Source organism: Zonotrichia albicollis, chromosome 2 (assembly GCF_047830755.1).
Source record: "Zonotrichia albicollis isolate bZonAlb1 chromosome 2, bZonAlb1.hap1, whole genome shotgun sequence".
Lineage (NCBI taxonomy): Eukaryota > Metazoa > Chordata > Aves > Passeriformes > Passerellidae > Zonotrichia > Zonotrichia albicollis.
The window spans coordinates 17,190,563-17,208,757 of NC_133820.1; the positions used below are offsets into that span (position 1 = coordinate 17,190,563).

At 43.1% G+C, this 18,195-nt stretch overlaps 1 protein-coding gene across 4 annotated transcripts in view; it reads right to left on the reverse strand.

Moving 5' to 3' along the window:
- The window catches only part of HSF2BP (heat shock transcription factor 2 binding protein), a 34,908-nt gene extending 16,713 nt beyond the window's left edge, over window positions 1-18,195 (reverse strand). For 2 of the 4 annotated variants that reach the window (XM_074534485.1, XM_074534482.1), the window contains exons 1-6: window positions 17,006-17,919; window positions 14,828-14,978; window positions 10,190-10,293; window positions 6,417-6,566; window positions 2,418-2,556; window positions 971-1,088 (exon numbers count right to left, since the gene is read on the reverse strand). In XM_074534485.1, the coding sequence (XP_074390586.1) occupies window positions 971-1,088; window positions 2,418-2,556; window positions 6,417-6,566; window positions 10,190-10,293; window positions 14,828-14,978; window positions 17,006-17,041 (698 nt within the window). In that variant the 5' untranslated portion in view covers window positions 17,042-17,919. The other 2 variants (XM_074534484.1, XM_074534483.1) reach the window with 2 other exon arrangements.

Here is an 18,195-nt window from a genome sequence, read left to right on the forward strand (position 1 = left end):
AATGCCTGACATCCCCCTCTCTGACACTGAGGTTAGGCAAGATAAAACCTCTCCAAAGTGAGACCAGGCCTGATTTCATGGCTATCACATCCAACCTGCCTAAATGTGTGCCTGGATGTGGGCAAGTTGCTGGATCTGACAGGGCTGCTGTTTGTCAGCTGAGCTGTGACGGCTGCCTGGGGCATGAATTGGTTGTGTATTTATGACAAAACCACCACAGAGGCTCAAACACCCTCATGAACAAATGAACCAGGTGTACAGGACCAGTGCCCACAGTTCAGCAGATGAGGAACTTGTTAAACCACAGTAATTTGCTCAGCCAAGGCCATATATCCTCAGCTTGTAAGGTCTTGGAGAAAAAGGCAAAGACAATTGTTTATTTAATCTCTCCATCAGCTGAAAAGCACTTTTGCAGTAGCTGAACTGTGCAACAGGGCCTTGCCTTTAGAGCTGTATTGCAAGGTCACTTTACAGGCATTGCCTCTTACAAACTGAAGTGTGTAGTGAGTCTGGCTGCTAAAGAGCCTAAAATGATTTAATTTTTGCTCTTAGCAGCTCCATAACTCACTTTCTTCACTAAGGACATGTGACATTTTACACTTCATATTGGGAGGGAATAAAAATGAGTTCACATTTCCCACATCTTCTCTGTTGTAAAACTTGACCTCAACATCTTCCTTGTTTCACACCAAACTCATGACTCCTTCCCAAGCTACAAGAGGGTCCCCCCTACTCACCTTTACAATATTATGGTGCTAAAGAGACTTCCCAAGAGACACAAAACCTGGATAGAGCTTTGTGACCAACCCCAGTATATCTGCAAGGAATGCTACTGGGAAAAGAGCTTCCAAAAATTATGTTTCCTCTGCAGGAAAGGAATAATGGGAGAGTGGGAAAACTACTGTAATTACTTGAGCTACACTGCAAGATAATGCATTTCATTTGAAAGGGGCAAGAAAAGTCAACATACACTTTAAATTTGTTACAGAGGCCTGGCTTCATGTCTCCCAGGATATGCATCATCGTGTCCAGCAACTCCCGACTGGAACTGACCAGGAACTCGCGGCCACACGCCAGCGCAGCCACATCTGGGGGAAAGCCAAAACATCACCAACAATCATCTTTCAAACAGGAGTTTCTGCTAATTATCAGGACCTCTAAACAGATTGGTCATCTGTGAAGAATGAACTGTGTCATTGATATAAATTTCACACTACATTCACCTATATAGCAAATACTGAACAACAAATACTGGTCAAGCTCCTTCAAAATTCTGCATTGGTAAATAAAGCTTTTATTCAGAATGCCCAGTGTCCCAATAGCAACACAGTAAATTGTGAAACAAAAGGTTCTATTCATCCACAGGTAATGGGTGACTGCAGCAAAGCTGAACATTGTAGGTTCCACTTTAAAGGAACAGGATTGCAGAGCTTTACAATCCCTCAATTTAATATACCTGGCATATCACACAACCAAAATTCTTATTAATATCTACGCAACAAAACATTTGAGCATAGATATTAATAAGAGTTTTGGTGCAAGTGTGGCATTATTCAAGCACAAACCAAAAGACAAAATTATTTGCAAAGGCTACTGTTCCAAAGCAGACCTTTCTTCACTATTTTCCTTTATACTTGCCCCCTACTAAGTACAGTGGCATAATGCATCACATACTAACTTTATTATTTTATTTACCTTTATTGACAGCCCAAAATCCCACATTCAGAAAAGCTGTTCATTTAAGAATCACTGTTTCGTCTATCTTGCATCATGTCTTTAGTGTCATTTTGACAGCTACAGTTTCACAGAAATTCAGATGATTTATCAGCCTCACAGCCTCCCAAACCAAGCACAATCATTCTACAATAGGAATGATGCTTTTTACTTATTTTCTGGACCTAAAAAAAAACACTTAGCATGGAAGTCAGATTTATAACCTTCTCTTATACAGTGAAAGTGCAGTGTATCTGACAGTAAAAAAATTTTTAAGCACTTTGGAAATCCTTAGTCTGTGCCTTAAGCTGGGGCTGATCTACCTGCACCATCTGCAATTTGCAATCTTGTAGATGTTAGCACCACTGGTGATTCACAAAGCAAATTGCTCAATGTGTACACACTAATGTGAGCACACAGGACTGGTACAATGGTCTTTGTTTCATTCCAGACTGAGGGATGCAACAGGGAATTTCAGAACTGAAAAGCTCTCACCCATCTAGTGCTTAACAGCCAGCACAGAAGTGCCTGTAACAAAAGTGTCAGCAACAAAATTTGCCAGAACTTTAGAAAACCAGAAAGTCACCCAAGATATCAACAGTGACAACTTAACTTTGAAAAGCTGCATTTACTGCAGCTCCTGTGAGGCAATACACAGTCCCAGTAGGTGTGGAATGCTATTCTGAGACACAACATTAACTTACTTGTTACAATCCCTGCCAAAGCTAATACAAACTGATTTTCCTCAGAATCCAAATCCTGCTGTTTCATGTCTTCACTTAATGACTTCACAAAGCTCTCCATGGTCTGGGCAGTGATTGTGAAAAACTTTACTGCTTTACTCTGCAAGTAGGCAGGAGAAGAAAGATTACACACACTACAGCAACTATAATTATTAGATGCTACAGTAAAACTGGTCAATCTTCCAAATTATTAAAACATCTAGTTACTTCAAATAAACAACAGAAAATACCATGTATTCACTGAGTGACATGTTTGACCCCCTAATATTTGAAACCATTACCTTAGAAGAAAACAGGAAAGTACTCAAGGCCACATTTATTCCTAAAACCGAACTACTGCATATCTACCTCCTAAGCACACAATAACATATAATCAACCAGCAGAATTAAAGCTTATTATCAGAAGTAAGAATGTTATCTCTTTGTTTTGCAGTAATTGCACAAGGTGTTTCACATTCACCTGGCCTACTGCAATAGGTTTTATCAAAATGAGCAGAAGATTGGAGACTTAACATGAAATTCCTAAGAAAACAATCAAGTCCCCAGAAAAAAAAAAAAAGCAGAATTCAAATGGATCCTAATAGGACTCATTAATTATTGCTCAATAGCAGTAACAGGCTATGCAGAAGCTCCTTGGAAAAGGAAATTGAGGTCTCTCCTGGGTCACAGGCTGAACTTAAGTCCACCATGTCATGTGAGAAAAAGTAATCACAGCAGAGCACATGAGTAGGAGCACAGCTGTAATTTGGGACATCTTTTCCCCTCAGCTGCAATCCTGCTCCACTTGGAGGTATCCCAGCTGAGGGAGCACCACCTGATAGAAAGCTCAGGGCAGGTCAAAGAGCCTGGCCTGGGATGCAGAGTCCACAAAGAAGGATGGAGAGACCTGTTTCTGTTTATTGGTAATTCTGACTAGTAAAACACTGCTGGAACTCTATTTTACACAGAAGATGAAGGCTTTCATAAACAAATTTTGTGGCAGAGAGCCCATAATGCTGGGTTTCCCAGTGTCTTTAATAATTTTTCCAATTGTTTCATGAAGCAGATGAAATGTTTAGTCATTCCCAGCAGTGACCCAATGGGAGAGTTCAAGAAATGCCTGAACTTTTATTCATTTTGTAAAGTGACTGAAAATCTTCATACTTTTGCAAAATTACTTCTTTCACAGTATATGCAAAGCTAGTGGTAACATCTATTTATTCCTCCACTGCTGCACATTCACCACATTAAAGATGGGCTGTTCCTGGGGGTGACTTCAGCAGGAGGGGATGAAAAGCAGGCTCAGCCAACACAGGATCTTCACAAATGATGCTGTGGCCCCAGAACAACAGGAATGAAGGGATCGTGGAGAAAGAGGAGGAAGATAAGTGCAATTCTGCATGTGCTGGATGTAGTTTTTATATGGACACCACTCCTCAAAGACAGCAATTTTAACAGAAGCACTGACTACACCTCAAGAAGAAAGAAGGTGTGAGAGAAAGTGAAGAGCCCCACAAGTCATTATGAAAATACACATTCACATGGGAACACTCTGAGTAGTTGCTATGTTGCACAGAAAACAGAGAAATCTTCTATCTGCCAGCATCTTGAGGTTTCACTGGTGTCCCCTCTGCTGATCCTCCTTTCCACACAGCCACTACTTAACTAGAGCTGAGCTCCAGCAGAGACCCTTCAGGTTTATAAATAGCAAACACTGCACACTCTGCACAGTCCCTTATTAACTTGATGGCATTCTCATGGGACTAAAGAATGTCTCACCCACACATGTTGAGATAAGGACAGTTCTGAAAGCAGCCATTAAGGTGCTTGAGCTCACATGGTGCAATGAACCCTCTGGTGTCTGTGAAACTCCTGTGTGAAAGCTCCAGGTAACATGAAAAATTGCTGCCACTAAATATAAAGTCATTTGTCACCATATGAGACAACTGAAGTAGCAAAACACCTTGTAGGATCCAAAATTTCTCAAGTGGAAGCAAGCCTTGATGCTGTTCTGAAATCAAACCTCCAAGTTATAATTCCATGTGAGAAGCCTGTCATATCTGGCTGAAGCTTTTTGAAAAACATCCAAAACAATCTCATGGAAATTAATTTACTTCTTTTTTTGGTACATGCAGGTAGGAAACCTTGAAAACTCTCTCATGGTGCTTCTCCGGATGTCTCTTCAAATTCTCTCTAGGAATAAGGGCAAACCCAGCAGGCATCTCTCCCCCATTGCCTTGAGAACTACCTGTGTCACATTTCAAATCTGCTGCTTAAATTCTGGTTTTCCCAACCCTTATGGACACAAAACATATATTGGTCACTAACATTTCATCCATTTGCATTACAGGACTGGAAGAAAGATCTACTTCTGTACTGCTTCAAAGGCTGAAAAAAGCTTGGGCATTGTTCTGTAAGGCATGACATGATTCTGAATTGATGCCACCTTCTCCATGTGCTTAAATATCAGCAACAGTTTCAAAGCACCCTTGATGTTCTCATGCATTTGCGTTGTTACAGCACCTTCTCAGGGGAGGAGGGAAGAAGCTACAAGCTGTACAACTTGCCCCAAAATAACCCAAACCAAATATGTTGTATGACAAATCTCCATCATCTTTTAATGACCTGACTCACTGCCAGTTGCAATCTGTGGTTGACACAATGCCACACAATCCATTTATGTTTTTCCTAGGAGTCTTGGTTCAAGCCCAGGCACGTTTCTCATAGTGTTAAATGCACCATCCCAAGAAAATTATGCCCCCAAATGTTGCTCTGATCTTCACCAGAAGTAGAGCAGTTCAACAGGCCTTAATGACTGCTGGAAATTACTAGTTTGCATTTCAAACCAACCTAAGCCCCAAAGTATTGTATCTTCACACTTGGGTTTTTTACCTTCAAACAAATCTTCAGGCAACAGTTTTGTTTTTAACTAGTTCAACTGAATATGAATACTTAAGATTGCTTTCAACAACCAGCCTTGTTCTTTAAATTTTACCTGCTTTATACAGTGTTTTACAGATGTTTTTCCTAGCAGCTGCTGCTGCTTGGATTGGGAATCATCAGAAGTTATCATTAATAAGGCATCACTGTACAGCTTTCTAATATCCAATATAATGTTGTAATTGTGTTTTGGAACACCCAACTAGAACAACTCTTACAAACACATTGGTTTACCACTTACTATAATGAACTAATCCTATTCACTCAGCTGTTCATCATGCTGCTGAAAAGTCAAGCCAAAAGAAACTGTGGCATCAGTTCACTCAGATTAAATACAGCAATTCCTTCTCATGTTGGCTGTGTCAAGAATGAAAATTGCATTTTTATCAGGCTTGTTTCCTTAGTCCCTCCTAATTCCATCAGCTGCACTTGGCAGTGAAATCATGATAGCTGCAATATTACCATTGTCATTAACTGTTGTTGTTCTGGCTTTGTGGTTTGGTTTTGTTTTTTTTTAATAGTCTACTTGCCCATGTTAAATATTGATGATTTAATACGATTCATGAGCACTGAGGGTCTTAATTTCCAAGAGTCATTTATGTATTAAGGCAGCAGAAAGGTTTAAAGAAGTTGAGAATCAATGGATCTGTCTTTTCTCCATGGAAATAGTTCCTCCAAGCTCTCCACAGGCATGGAAACTCCTGCACGTGCCCAGGAACTATTCTCTCCTTCTGTTAGTTTGTGAAGATATTGTGCTAACTGTAGCCTTGCTTTGGTTTTGCTGTGTGTGGTGGCAAACAGATAATCCTCATTTGGTAACAAAAGAAATAATTACTGCATTTATTCATAACACTTCTGAGCTCCAACCCTTCTTAAACAAGAATGGATGGTTCCCAAAGGACATGCAAACCAGAAAACATTTTTGCTGTCCAGACAGTTTCTGAAATTCATCCTTAAAGTGTGTTCCACCTTATTTTAAAGGTCCTTGCCTTAAAGGCCTGAGGGCATTGCCAGGAGTCAGTATTCACCTGCCATACTTACTCCTCCTAGAATGGACTTCACAGCCTCCTCATTGCTGGAGACCCCCCAGAGCAAGGTGCACACTGCTGCTCCCATCTCTGTGCAATACTCTGCCTGCTGCAGGAGCTGCTGCTTGGCCTCGTTCAGCTGCTGCCGCAGCTCCAGCTTCTCCTGGAACAGCGGAAGGAAAGTTTGGTTGCACTTCACGTCTCCCACACCAAGTTTCTAGGCTAAGGGACAGAACAAGAAACACAATCATGGCCATCTCTGAAAAGGGAGGGTAACCCAGAGCAGTTGCAGAAACATTCCTTCTCTCCTGAGCTGTCTCTAAGTAGTGCAGGCTGACAGGAACCAGGAACTGTCCACAAGGTCAAACCAAGTGACCCCCTGGGACTGAGTGGCACCTAGAGGAGCCTGGCAGGAGACATCTCCCCCTGAGCAAACAGCTCCATGTCTCTTCAGGAGAGAGGGATTTCAGCATCAGGGGCCAGCCTTCCCTGACACCTTCCAAAAGATACAGGAAACATCTTACAGGAGGGGAGGGTTGCTTTGTTTTTCAAAACAGGCTTCTGTTCCAGCCAACATGGAAGAGCTGCTGGATATCTAGGATAAATATTGTTGTCTCTGCCAGCTCTCTTCTGTTGGCATAGTCCTGAGCAGCAGTGGTAAAAGCAATAGAGAGTCTCAAAAAAACACACCTAAGGTTTGAAGTTTGGAGGACCTTCCATTGCAAGAAAGCTGAGGCACCACTCACTCATGTGCATCCATGAGATTCTGACCAACCTGATCCAGTGAAAGTTGTGGGGCTGGAATGAGGTAACACAACTCCAAAATCCCTTCCAACCCAAACTATTCCATGGCACCATGATTCTATGACCACTTAAGTGAGCTGCTCAGTGGTTCTTGCCACAAAGCACAAACAGAGAACAGATCAGCCCTACAGAACCAGAGCACAACCTCCATTTGGCAGAATTTTCTCCAATCACATGGGAAGCTGGCTGGAAGGACATCATGGAATTGGGCAGGAATTGTAGGTCTCACTGGCTTCCTACCAGCTGCCACAGGAGTGGCAAAGCTGCTGCACTTCTTGGTTTAGAGCCAGCACAGACAGGGAGATCAAGGCAGGGATTCTGCAGTCTGTGTCTCAGCGTGGGTGGGGGCTCCCAGCTAACTCCTGGTGGGGTGGTATTAAAGAAAAGGGAAAGACCAAAGCCAGTCCAGAAAAATTATGCTAATTCAAGTATTAAAAGAAAGAATCACAGATTGCACAATGTTCAAAACCAGAAGGATTTTACTCCGCCCATTTTACAGACATGATATTTTCAAATTCTCTGCAGAAAACACCTTCCTAAGCTCAGCCTTCCCAGTGTGGTTGGCTGTCAGGATGAAGTATGGGGAAATAAGAAGAAATATTTTCTATGTCATTTGTGAAAGTAGCTAAACAGAACAAGATGTTCAAGCATGTATTGTCATCAAGACTTTAAGTGTCTTGTTGGTTTTGGGGTTCACCTCAGTGCTTCATCTTGAGGGTTTGTAAAGAATAGAAATGTAAACTCATCTGAAACTTTACATAATATGTTGTCAAACAGTACAGAGCTGTGTCCTGTCACACACTACCTCCTGGTCACACCTACCAGCCTGATTTGCACTGCTGCTGATGGAACACACAGATGAGGATTTGTAAAGTTCAAGTTTAATTTCTCAAGCAGACTTTTGTGTGTATTTACTCTCTGGAATCTCTCTCACCTATACAGGCAAAAGACTGACACTTGCTGCTGATTTCCACAGGCAGAAACTGCCAGGAAAAGTCTCTTATTTCTTAATACTTTGATCGTTCTTAAGCAAATTAGCCAAATTCCAGCTTTTACATGACTCACTGCCAGGCCTATCAGCTTTTCTGCCACCATGTGCATCCACAAAATGTCCTCAGGCATCTTCCTGCCTAATCCCTATATTCTCCCTGTCTTTTCCACACTGTCCTAGTCTTAGGGAAATGTATCTTTAATACATTTTATTTGCATTTGGATGCTAATACTGAGTAAGACATAAAACCCAGTAATACCAAATCTAGATCCCCCTACAAGCGTGCAAAGCCAGCAGAAAAAATGCCAGAATTTTAATAGATCAAAAGCAACACTAGAACAAAGAAATGAGGCAAGGAAAACAAAATAGTACATGCAAGAGGCAGGAAAATAAACAGAGCCTGCAAAAGCAAATAACCTGGCTGGAAGCAACACTCCTAAGGGCTCACACCACCCAGCAATCCCTGTGCTATGCAACACCACCACCTTCAGGAAAAGGTCAAGGCACAAGAACACAGCAGTGCCCAAGTATGGAACTGCAAAAAGGCAGACAAAGGAGACATCAGCCAAGAATAACATCTGCACTTCAAGTTCTGCTCAGGTTCAGAAAGCACAGCAATTCCCTAACCAGGGATACAGCTCTGCACAGAGAATTTGGAATGCAAAATGTTGATTTATGACAGCCTCAGAAAAGGACACTGCTCAACCAGAAATGCATTTATTCCATGTTTGTTTCAGTGAATAATTTTCTTCTCCTTCAGAAGATAAATATGTAGAAAATAATTCAGAAACTCTACACAAGGATGCCTAGAGCAGAACAGCAACCAAATGACAAACACCAGGAAAGTGATCAACAGGAACAAAAGTCACTCATATACACACACCACCTTGTTGTATCCTGAAAGCTAAAGGACTTCACAACATCATGAGCACAATCCACTGAAATAAATCCACTGGCATTTAACAGAACCCAGTCACACAACTGCCACACACTGCACAACAACAAAGACATGAAGAGCTTTAAGCAGAAACACGGGTGGGACTTGCTTTATTAATATCTAAAGCATCAGCATTGAATTTTACAGAGATTTTATCCTGCAACTGAAAACCTCAGTGCACAGCAAAATGAACTCTGTACCTACTGCTGAACTACAACATCTGTCACACAAGATATTTATTTTGAAATAAGGAACATCCAGATTGACAACTATTCCATCATACCAAACTTCATTTCAGAGTGTTTTGTCTACACAGATATGCACTGAAAGTGCATTTCTGAACTCTTCATTATTCCTTTTCCAAAATGAAGTAAATTTTGTGGTTCATCCGTCCTTGTGCAATCCCAAGGCTGGCAAATGCCAGCTGTACAACCCCAACTGCTGACTATTGAAGGTGGCTCCAAGGAAATGAACTTTGGCAGCAAATAATCACCACTGATTCTCCCATAGAATCATCTGAACCCAAATGGCTCCACAGTCTGAAAAGCCAGTGTCTTTGCTATTCCTTAATTGTTAAGAATCTCTTCTCTCATAATCACTAAATACAATATTGACAGAGCAAGAGAAGCCCTGAAATTGCTCCTTGTCTCAACTGTACATGGCAATTGGATCAATAGGTGCTTTGAGAAAGATTATTGACACTACACAAAGGTACACAGCTCACAGCAAACCAAGAGAGGCTGCTTGCATTCTGCACATTGCACTGCTGGAACTATTTCCTATTATCCTCTCTGCAAATATGTTATAGCAATGTTAATTCACAAGAACTGATTCTGTGAAGGACCTTTTGATTCCAGCTATGCCACTGAGATTTTCCCAAATACTCAGTGTTTTACTTCAACATGTTAACATGGATATGGATGACTATTTGAACAGAAATCCCAAATTGTTTTTGAGACTGAGGATTCATTTTATGACATGAAAAGTGTACCATTTCTGCTTTTGTTATTAGAACTCAAACACACAGATATCAATACCCTGGCAGCACATCTACCTTCTTCTCTCTCATGCAATCTGCCTGGGCTGTTTCCAGACGGGCCCTGAAGTGTTCACAGTCCATCCTCAGCTGCTCCATCTCCTCCTCCTTCTTCTCCAGGCCTGTGACAGGACAAATCAGATAAAAGAAAGAAGGAACACATTATGGTCATCGGGCCTGCATTGAAGCAAAGAAATCCACCAAGGGCAACTTCACTGAGGTGCCTCAGCCGTTTGCTTGTGCGAGATCACCTCCCTGTGGCCAAACGGGAATCTCACAACCTACAGCTCTGAGAAAGGAAACCAACACGTCTGATTGAAAATAATCACATCTGGCTGTTAAATACTGAGGGTTGAGAAGATTTTTAAAAATTTACTCTGTTTTCTACGTTGTTTTCATGTTGGTTTCCATGAAAACTCTGTGAGTGAGATTTCTCCTAAGTCAGTGACTATATTAAAAACATAAGAAAAATACCAACAGTAGTCAAAAGTGAGGGTTTCAATCTATAATTTACAACTTACATGGATAGGAAGAATGAAACGCAACAATTCCAAATATTTTAAATAGTATTTATAAAGTAGGATAAGCAACCTGGGCAAGTGAAAGTTGTCCCTGCCCATGGCAATGAGGTTAGAACAGGATGATCTTTAAGATCCCTTCCAACCCACACACTCTGTGATTCTATGATTATAAACTATTTAAACATTATGTCAGTTACAAGCAAATTTTATGATTCCCTTATAAAATTAATTTCTGATGTTATCAAATTTCTGATGTTATCAGAAATTCATTCTAATTTAGGCACTTTATTTTAGTGAAGAGAAATCAAGTTAAAAATATTCCATTTCACCAGCACAATGCCTGTTTTAAAAAATTCTCTTTGAAGGACAGTTTTAACAATAGCTGTATATTATATTTTACTTTAAAAAATCATAGTCTTGGGTGGTTAGTATTTATACTGAAAAAAAGGAAACATGTTTAAGTAGTTCCAAAAAGTAAAATCCAAACAGCATCTACTGTAACCTTGGTTAGTTTAAAAAAAATAAATTACACCCCACTTCAAACACCATACCCTTGAACATGACAGTTTGGTGTACAGCTTAACATACTTGAAATACTTTCCCCAACATGTGACAGCATTTTAAAATGTAATTACTAAAAATCATATCAAATTCTATCATAAAAAGACACCATTATAAATTATCCCAATATGTTCTTATTAAACAAAAAACTTGGTTTCTGGCATTCTGTTTAGTAATTCTACATGATTTGAAAATAAATACTTTCCTGTTTTGGTCCTAATTGACAAGTTTATCATCTTCAGTATACACACATTGCTTTGAGTAGCCTGTATAAAAGGAGAAAAGCTGTTTGTGGCTGATTTATCTGAAGAGAAGAACATATTTCCACTCAGCCCTTGTGTGATTCCAAGCCAGCAACACTGTTTAGCAGAAAGGAAAGAGGCAAGGCAAGGGCTTAGTGCTGACAAACATCTCTGTGCCAGGACATGCTCTCTGAGCAACTCACTTCTTTTCAATCTGCAGTCCAAAGGAAAAGGATGAAGGGAGGAATGGATTAATTGAGTTTTTGAGGATAACTCTGGTCAATGGCAAGAAACTTCCTTCTGCCAAGTGAAGAAAATTCAGTCTCATGCACTTCTGACTGTGTGGGTGTGAGTCCTAGGAATCTGACAGCAAGATGTCCTGAGCAGGAGCGGAACATTCTCTGCTTACCTAGAGCAAACCAAGAGCCTGTTTAGCCTTGCCAGGTAAGTTCATCCAGTGAAAATCTCTGTTCCTGCAAGGAAACAAGCTCTCCAGAAAGAAAATAATCACTTCCAGCCTTTGAGAGGATGGATCCATCCTGAATCCAGCCAGCAGACACACAAAGATGCCACACAAAGATCCTTCACCAACAAACTTTAAAGGTCCCAGAACCAAACCTGAGCCAGAAGGGGAATAATAATGACTACTAAGTGTTAACACAATGCAACCTGGACTTTTAAAAGGGCTTCAGATCAAAGAAAGATGTGTCAACACCCTCTAAGGTGTCACAATGTTTTACGTAGAAGGGGCAAAACAGGACAATAGTGGAAGCTGCTGAAATAGACTTAGTTCTAGCTGTTCCTCATTTGTGGAAGCTCTCCTGCTATGCCCAGTCAGCTCTCCCAGCTGTGCCTTTGCTCTCAAGAGAAAGAAGCAGCTTTCACTACTACCAACTTGGGTGAGCAACAAAAATACTGAAGTGGCACCTTCACACAAAGTAGAAATATGTAACTGCACCCCTGCAGTGGTAAATCAGACTCTGGGAAGAAGTGGCATTTGCTCCCAAGGTAGAGGTTCCAAAGCAGAACAAGACTTTGGACACAGGAAAGAAGAGAAGGCCCCCATTTCAGATGTGAGGTACACTTGGTCTCAGCCACAGAAAGTTACAGGTCATGCCTGGAGACTTTTGGGACCAGAGATCTCATCTCAAAGCTCTGGGAGGTGGAGAACTGAGTACAATAGGAATGAATCCCAACAAGTGATGGAACTCCAACTCTACTGATCCAAATGCCAGATCAATGTTAAATGCTATTTTTAACACTTCCCAAGTGGAGTGAGTTCCATTAAACATATTCATAATAATACCAAAAACTTGCTGGAGCTGTATTTCTAAGATTTCTGGGGCCAAGCACTCTTCCTGAGAAGGGTAGTAAGAACAAAACAGAACCCTCTTTTAGAAATGAAAAATTACTCTTGTAATCTTAATGAAGATTACAAAAATCTTAATGAAGACCCTGACAGCAGCCTGAAAAGCAGGCTGAAAAGTTGGCTGCACTGAGCATTGCCAGCTCAGATCTCAAACATCATCCCCAGGAAGCCTCAGGAAATGGGTGTCCTATTGACCAGCACACACCAGGGAAATGTGCAAAGATCTCAAGGTTTCCCAAAGCTGTTCAAGGCTCCATCAGTCTCGCAACTGAATGGGTCAGGGGTGTTTGAAAGTCTCTGACTGTCATCTGCACTTCTTGAGGGAAAGGAGACTCTGCTGCTCAAGTACCCAGGAAACTGCAACAGCTGATGGAAGTCTGGAGATGTACAAATCACACTTTAGGCTTCTGTAAGAACAATATGAAAAAATATCTCTAGGAGCTGCCAGGACTCGTGTGAGCTTCACATGCCACATGTATGTAGCAAACAGCAGCATTCTGAGAGTGAGGGCTGCTTGTGTCCCCATGATGTCCAATCTTTAATGATTTGTATGCTCCCAGCCTGCCTGATTTCATGCTGCAGAGGTAGGGGAAGACTGGAGGAGCAAAAATCCCCACTTGACTTGTCCAGTTGTAGGGGCAGACAATGGCCAGAGCCTGAATAAATACACAAATGACCTCATCACCTGCAAGAGAAATCTCCATCACTGTGGAGAGAGACTCCAGAGAATTCAAAGGCTGTCTCAGCTTCAGGTCCTGCCCTAGAGGACCCAGAAAATTCTGGGCAGACAGCAGAACATTTCAAGGAGTCTTAAAATCCCCACACTGATGCCATGAGCCTGCTCTGGATGGCCAGTGTCTCCTTGGTGCCTGGAGATTCCTCTCCCTGATCCTTAATTAGATCTTAATTCCTTACAAGGAATGTAAGAAGGATCAGGGAGAGGAATCTCAAGACAAAAAGGTAAAAACTAATTAAGGATCTTGAGCACAACTAGGTAAAAACTAACTGAGGATCTTGAACACTTAACACAACTGGAAAGAGTCCCTGATGCCTCGCAACAGAGAACACCTCCAAATCCCATCCACTGCTTGAGACATGGAAGGATCTCCCCAAAAAGTGGATCACTGAAGCAGCTGGAAGCTCTGCCCCCATATATGACATTATCAGACACAGGCCTTGAGGCCCTGCCTTGCTTTTCCTTAGCTGCCTGTTGCAAATTAACTTTCCATTTCTCACTTGGTATTCTAGAAGAGACACACTCTGTAATGTGTCTCATTATTCCATGTTCCATCTCATTTTTCTCATTGTTCCATGTCTTTTCAGGCAAACCCAAATCCAGGTAAATTGTGGAGCTGCAGGAAAACTACAGACCAGGGATGGAGCTGACTCCTATTATGGCATATTGGGAGTGGGGTTATTTTTGGAAAAAATAATGCAGAGAGAAAACCAACATTGAAAAAATGGATTTTGGGGACAGCAATAAAAAGAATTTTATTACAGAATCTTTTTTTTTATTAGTAAAGCATACAAGCTAAAAAACAAGACAGGCCAAATAGAAGATTAACTCACTCTTCCTTCAAATTTTTACCCACTGTAATTTACCATTATTTTGTTGGGGTTTCTTTTTCTGTGAAAGTCACCTTTTGAAAAACCAAATGTTTTTGCCTTTTCTCAAAGGGAAAACACTTTTTGTTCCTCATACAGCTTCCCTTACTGCCTGAACTACATATGTTTTTATCCACAGTAAAATATTTCTAAAGATTAATTTGACATGTCTGATTATTCCTAAGGCAGCTTGTAATTTTCTTCACTACAAACACATTAATTTACTGAAGCAGCCACTGAACAACAGAGTTGAATCAGGAATAGCTCTACAAACTCTGCAGCTATTTCTGGAGCACAACAGTTAGTTCTGAGCAGTTCTGGCAGAAACTGCAAGAGCTTGTAAGATGGTGCTACTCACTTGATTCAATGGCATCCAGCTTCTGGAATGTCCCCAGGATATCTCCATTTACTATTTTGGGTAAGAAATCCCTCAGTTGCATAACTTCAGTTGTCAGCCTTTCCAAATCTCTCCTCCTAACTTTTACGAATTCCTCTTTGGTCTCAGCCTTCTGAAATAAAACAACAAAGCAGAACAAAAACAAACCAACAACCGAACAAAGACACTGTTACAGTCCTATAGTGCTTTTCTGCTTCAATTTCTTTTCTTGGACAGAAATATTCCTCTTATGACATCATTTCAGCAATTTGTTACTTTTCAATGAGATCTGTCCAGCAATCAAACCCAAAAGTCTCTGAGATTGACCCTTTGACTGTAATGTTAATTTTTGCCACTGTGGCCTTAAGTAAATAGCATTACCTCTCTTCATGTGTTTCTTCACCCAAAATGTGTGCAATGCATCTGGGAATGCTGCAAAAATTAACACATTTTAAAATGTGAGCAGCACACACCAAGCTGTTGTTTCATGACTGTCGTAAAGGATACGATCACTCAGCTTTTTAATTAATTCAAACATTTGCAAGAGCCTCAGTCCTAAATTACAACAACTCTTTTGGAGGAAAGTGTAGTTTTCAAACCAATTTATCTTTTGCAGCCATCTGCAACCCAATCTTAGGGTTTAAACCCAATTTAATCCCAAGGTAAGACAGAAATGTTTATTAGCTTCCTCTCCTGCAAAACTATAGCTACAGAATAATTTTCATTCAACATTCCAACAGAATGTGGGTTAATTTTAAAATTACAGAGCACAAAAACCCCCATAAAGTCCAATTTCTGATGTACACACATGTGCACTCTGCTGGATGTTAAAAAGGCTGATGCACACACACCAACAAAAATAAAGTTTTAACATGTTTTGACTAAAACATCAATCACTTAATATGCTTTCAGAAAGCAGTTATATCTTAGTACTGCTTTGCACTGCACTGAGAACAGTGTGGACAAAATGAGATGTTTTACAGATCACATCTTATTCCAGAGGGAAAAGGTTAACAAACCAAAATCTCCTACAGGTTGGAAATGTGCCATCCCCACAGTCCTCTCAAGAGCAGACTCACAAGACAAATGGAAGTCATCCTCTCCAACCATTCCCTACAACTCTTTCTGCTTCCCTACTTCCTCAGATTGAACATTTCCTCTCAGTTTTGCTTCCTACTCTATTTCTTTCCCAGCTGTCTTTCAAATCCTGAGATTTTTGGGACAGGTCAGTCCTACCTCTGCAGGTTCAGAGCTGTAATGATGGTATGGAAGAAAGATTTTGCTTTATTTTGAACTCTAAGCTCTAAGCTGCATCTATGGCAAGGTTCATAAGGCCAAGTAGCACCACATGACATGGCTCTAGAAAAATTCCACCCATCTACGTCTCAAGATAAGTGTGGAACAAACACATGGGAAGAGGAATCTTTAGAGGAATGCCATCTGTGTGTCAGCAACCATGAATGACAGAGAGAATTCAGCACGGCTCAGAATCACAGAGCAAAATTTGGTACATAAAAATAGCTCTGTTCACTAGCAGAAGCTGAACAGAGCTGGGAATCACTGGTGCTGAGATATGAAATATGCAGCAAGGAGAAAATTTTCCTTTGTAGCTCCCACAGTAAGCACAGATCTTTGCAGCACTGCTGTTACAGCAGACAAGTTTTATTCTCTCTGTTTAAGCAGCTTCTCCACATCTCTTTGCACTGCAGGAGTAGGTTAAATACAGACAGGGGAGTACAGGAATTTTCTGTCCAGACCCTACAGTAACAGCAGGTGCCTGGAAATAGGAAATTTGACTTCACGGAGATCTTTCACAGGGGTGAAGTCGCCCAGCAACGCACCTGAGCTCATCACGTCCTGGCTGGTGTGAGCCCAGGGACGGGAACCCCCTTCCCTGCCGAACAGGGCAGAGTCCCCAGCGAGGAACCACTGCCAGCCCTTTCCTCACTCACCCCCCACCAGCCCAGGGTGCCTCTACAGCCCCCGCCACGCTCTGCTCCCCTGCGGCCCCGCCATCGCCCCCTCAGGGCCCCGCAAGGCCCAGGAGCACCGCACAAGCCCCGCTCCTCCTGCTCCTCGGGGCACCCACGCCCGCACGGACACCCGGGCCAGGCCGGGCCTCAGGGCCAGCCCCGAGCGCCCCCGGGCCGCTCGCGATACCTGCGCGTCGCCAGCGAGGCCGGCGCTGCGCCACATCGCGACAGCGGCGACAACGGCGTCGTGCGGGGCGCGGGGGGACGGGATGGCGTGAGGGCGGGAAGGGACTCGCTATGGCCACGCCCCCAATGTGACAGCGTCCACCCCGATTGGGTAGGTGCGTTATGGGGCGTGGTCCAGGCGTGGCCTGATAGTTAGGCTCCGCCCCCAGCCCCGCCCAGAGCGACCCCGGGATAACATCGGGAGAACCCCGCTACAGTACCGGGATAACTCTGGGGTAGTAGTGGGACAATACCGGGACAACAGCGGGATAACACTAGAATAACACTGGGACAATACCGGGATAACACTGGAATAACACCGGGACAATACCGAGACAGCACCGGGATAACACTGGGGCAATACCGGGATAACACCGGGATAACACTGGGGCAATACCGGGGTAACACTGGGCCAACACCGCGACAACACCAGGAGAACCCCGTGCCAATGCCGGGACAATGCCGGGACAATACCGGGTTGCGGGGAGCTCCAGCCCGGCCCTGCCGTGGTGCCGCCGCTGGGGCTGGAGGCTCCAGGGCTGACACCAAGCTGGGAGGGAGGATTGATCTGCTGGAGGGCAGGGAGGCTCTGCAGGGGGATCCGGACAGGCTGGAATGGAAGGACCGGGTGGTGGCAGGTTCCACAAGGCCAGCTGCTGGCTCCTGCACTTGGGGCACAGCAAGCCCCTGCAGCTCCAAGCTGAGGAGAGTCTGGAAAGCTGCCCAGAGGAAAAGAACCTGGGGTGTTGGTCAGCAAAGGCTGAACGTGAGCCAGCTGTGCCCGGGTGGCCAAGAAGGGCAATGGCATCTGGTTGGTGTCAGCAATACCACCAGGGCCAGGACAGCGATTGTGCCTCTGTACGGGGCACAGGTGAGGCCGCACCTCAGGTGTTGTGTCTCGCTCCGGCCCCTCCATCCAGGACGGACGCGGCACCCAGTACCAAGGGCCGGTCCGCAGCGTGGTGACCGGACACCGGCTGGCCCCGATGATCTCAGGGGTTCTTTTTCAGCCTCCATGACTCTGTGATCTGTGGGGTGGTCGGGCCGGTGGAAACCCCGAGGGGATGTCTCCATTGGGCGAGCCGGCCCCGATGGTGCCGATGAGCCCCGAACCCGGCGATGTCCCCGCGCCCATCCCTGCGCTCCGCCTCC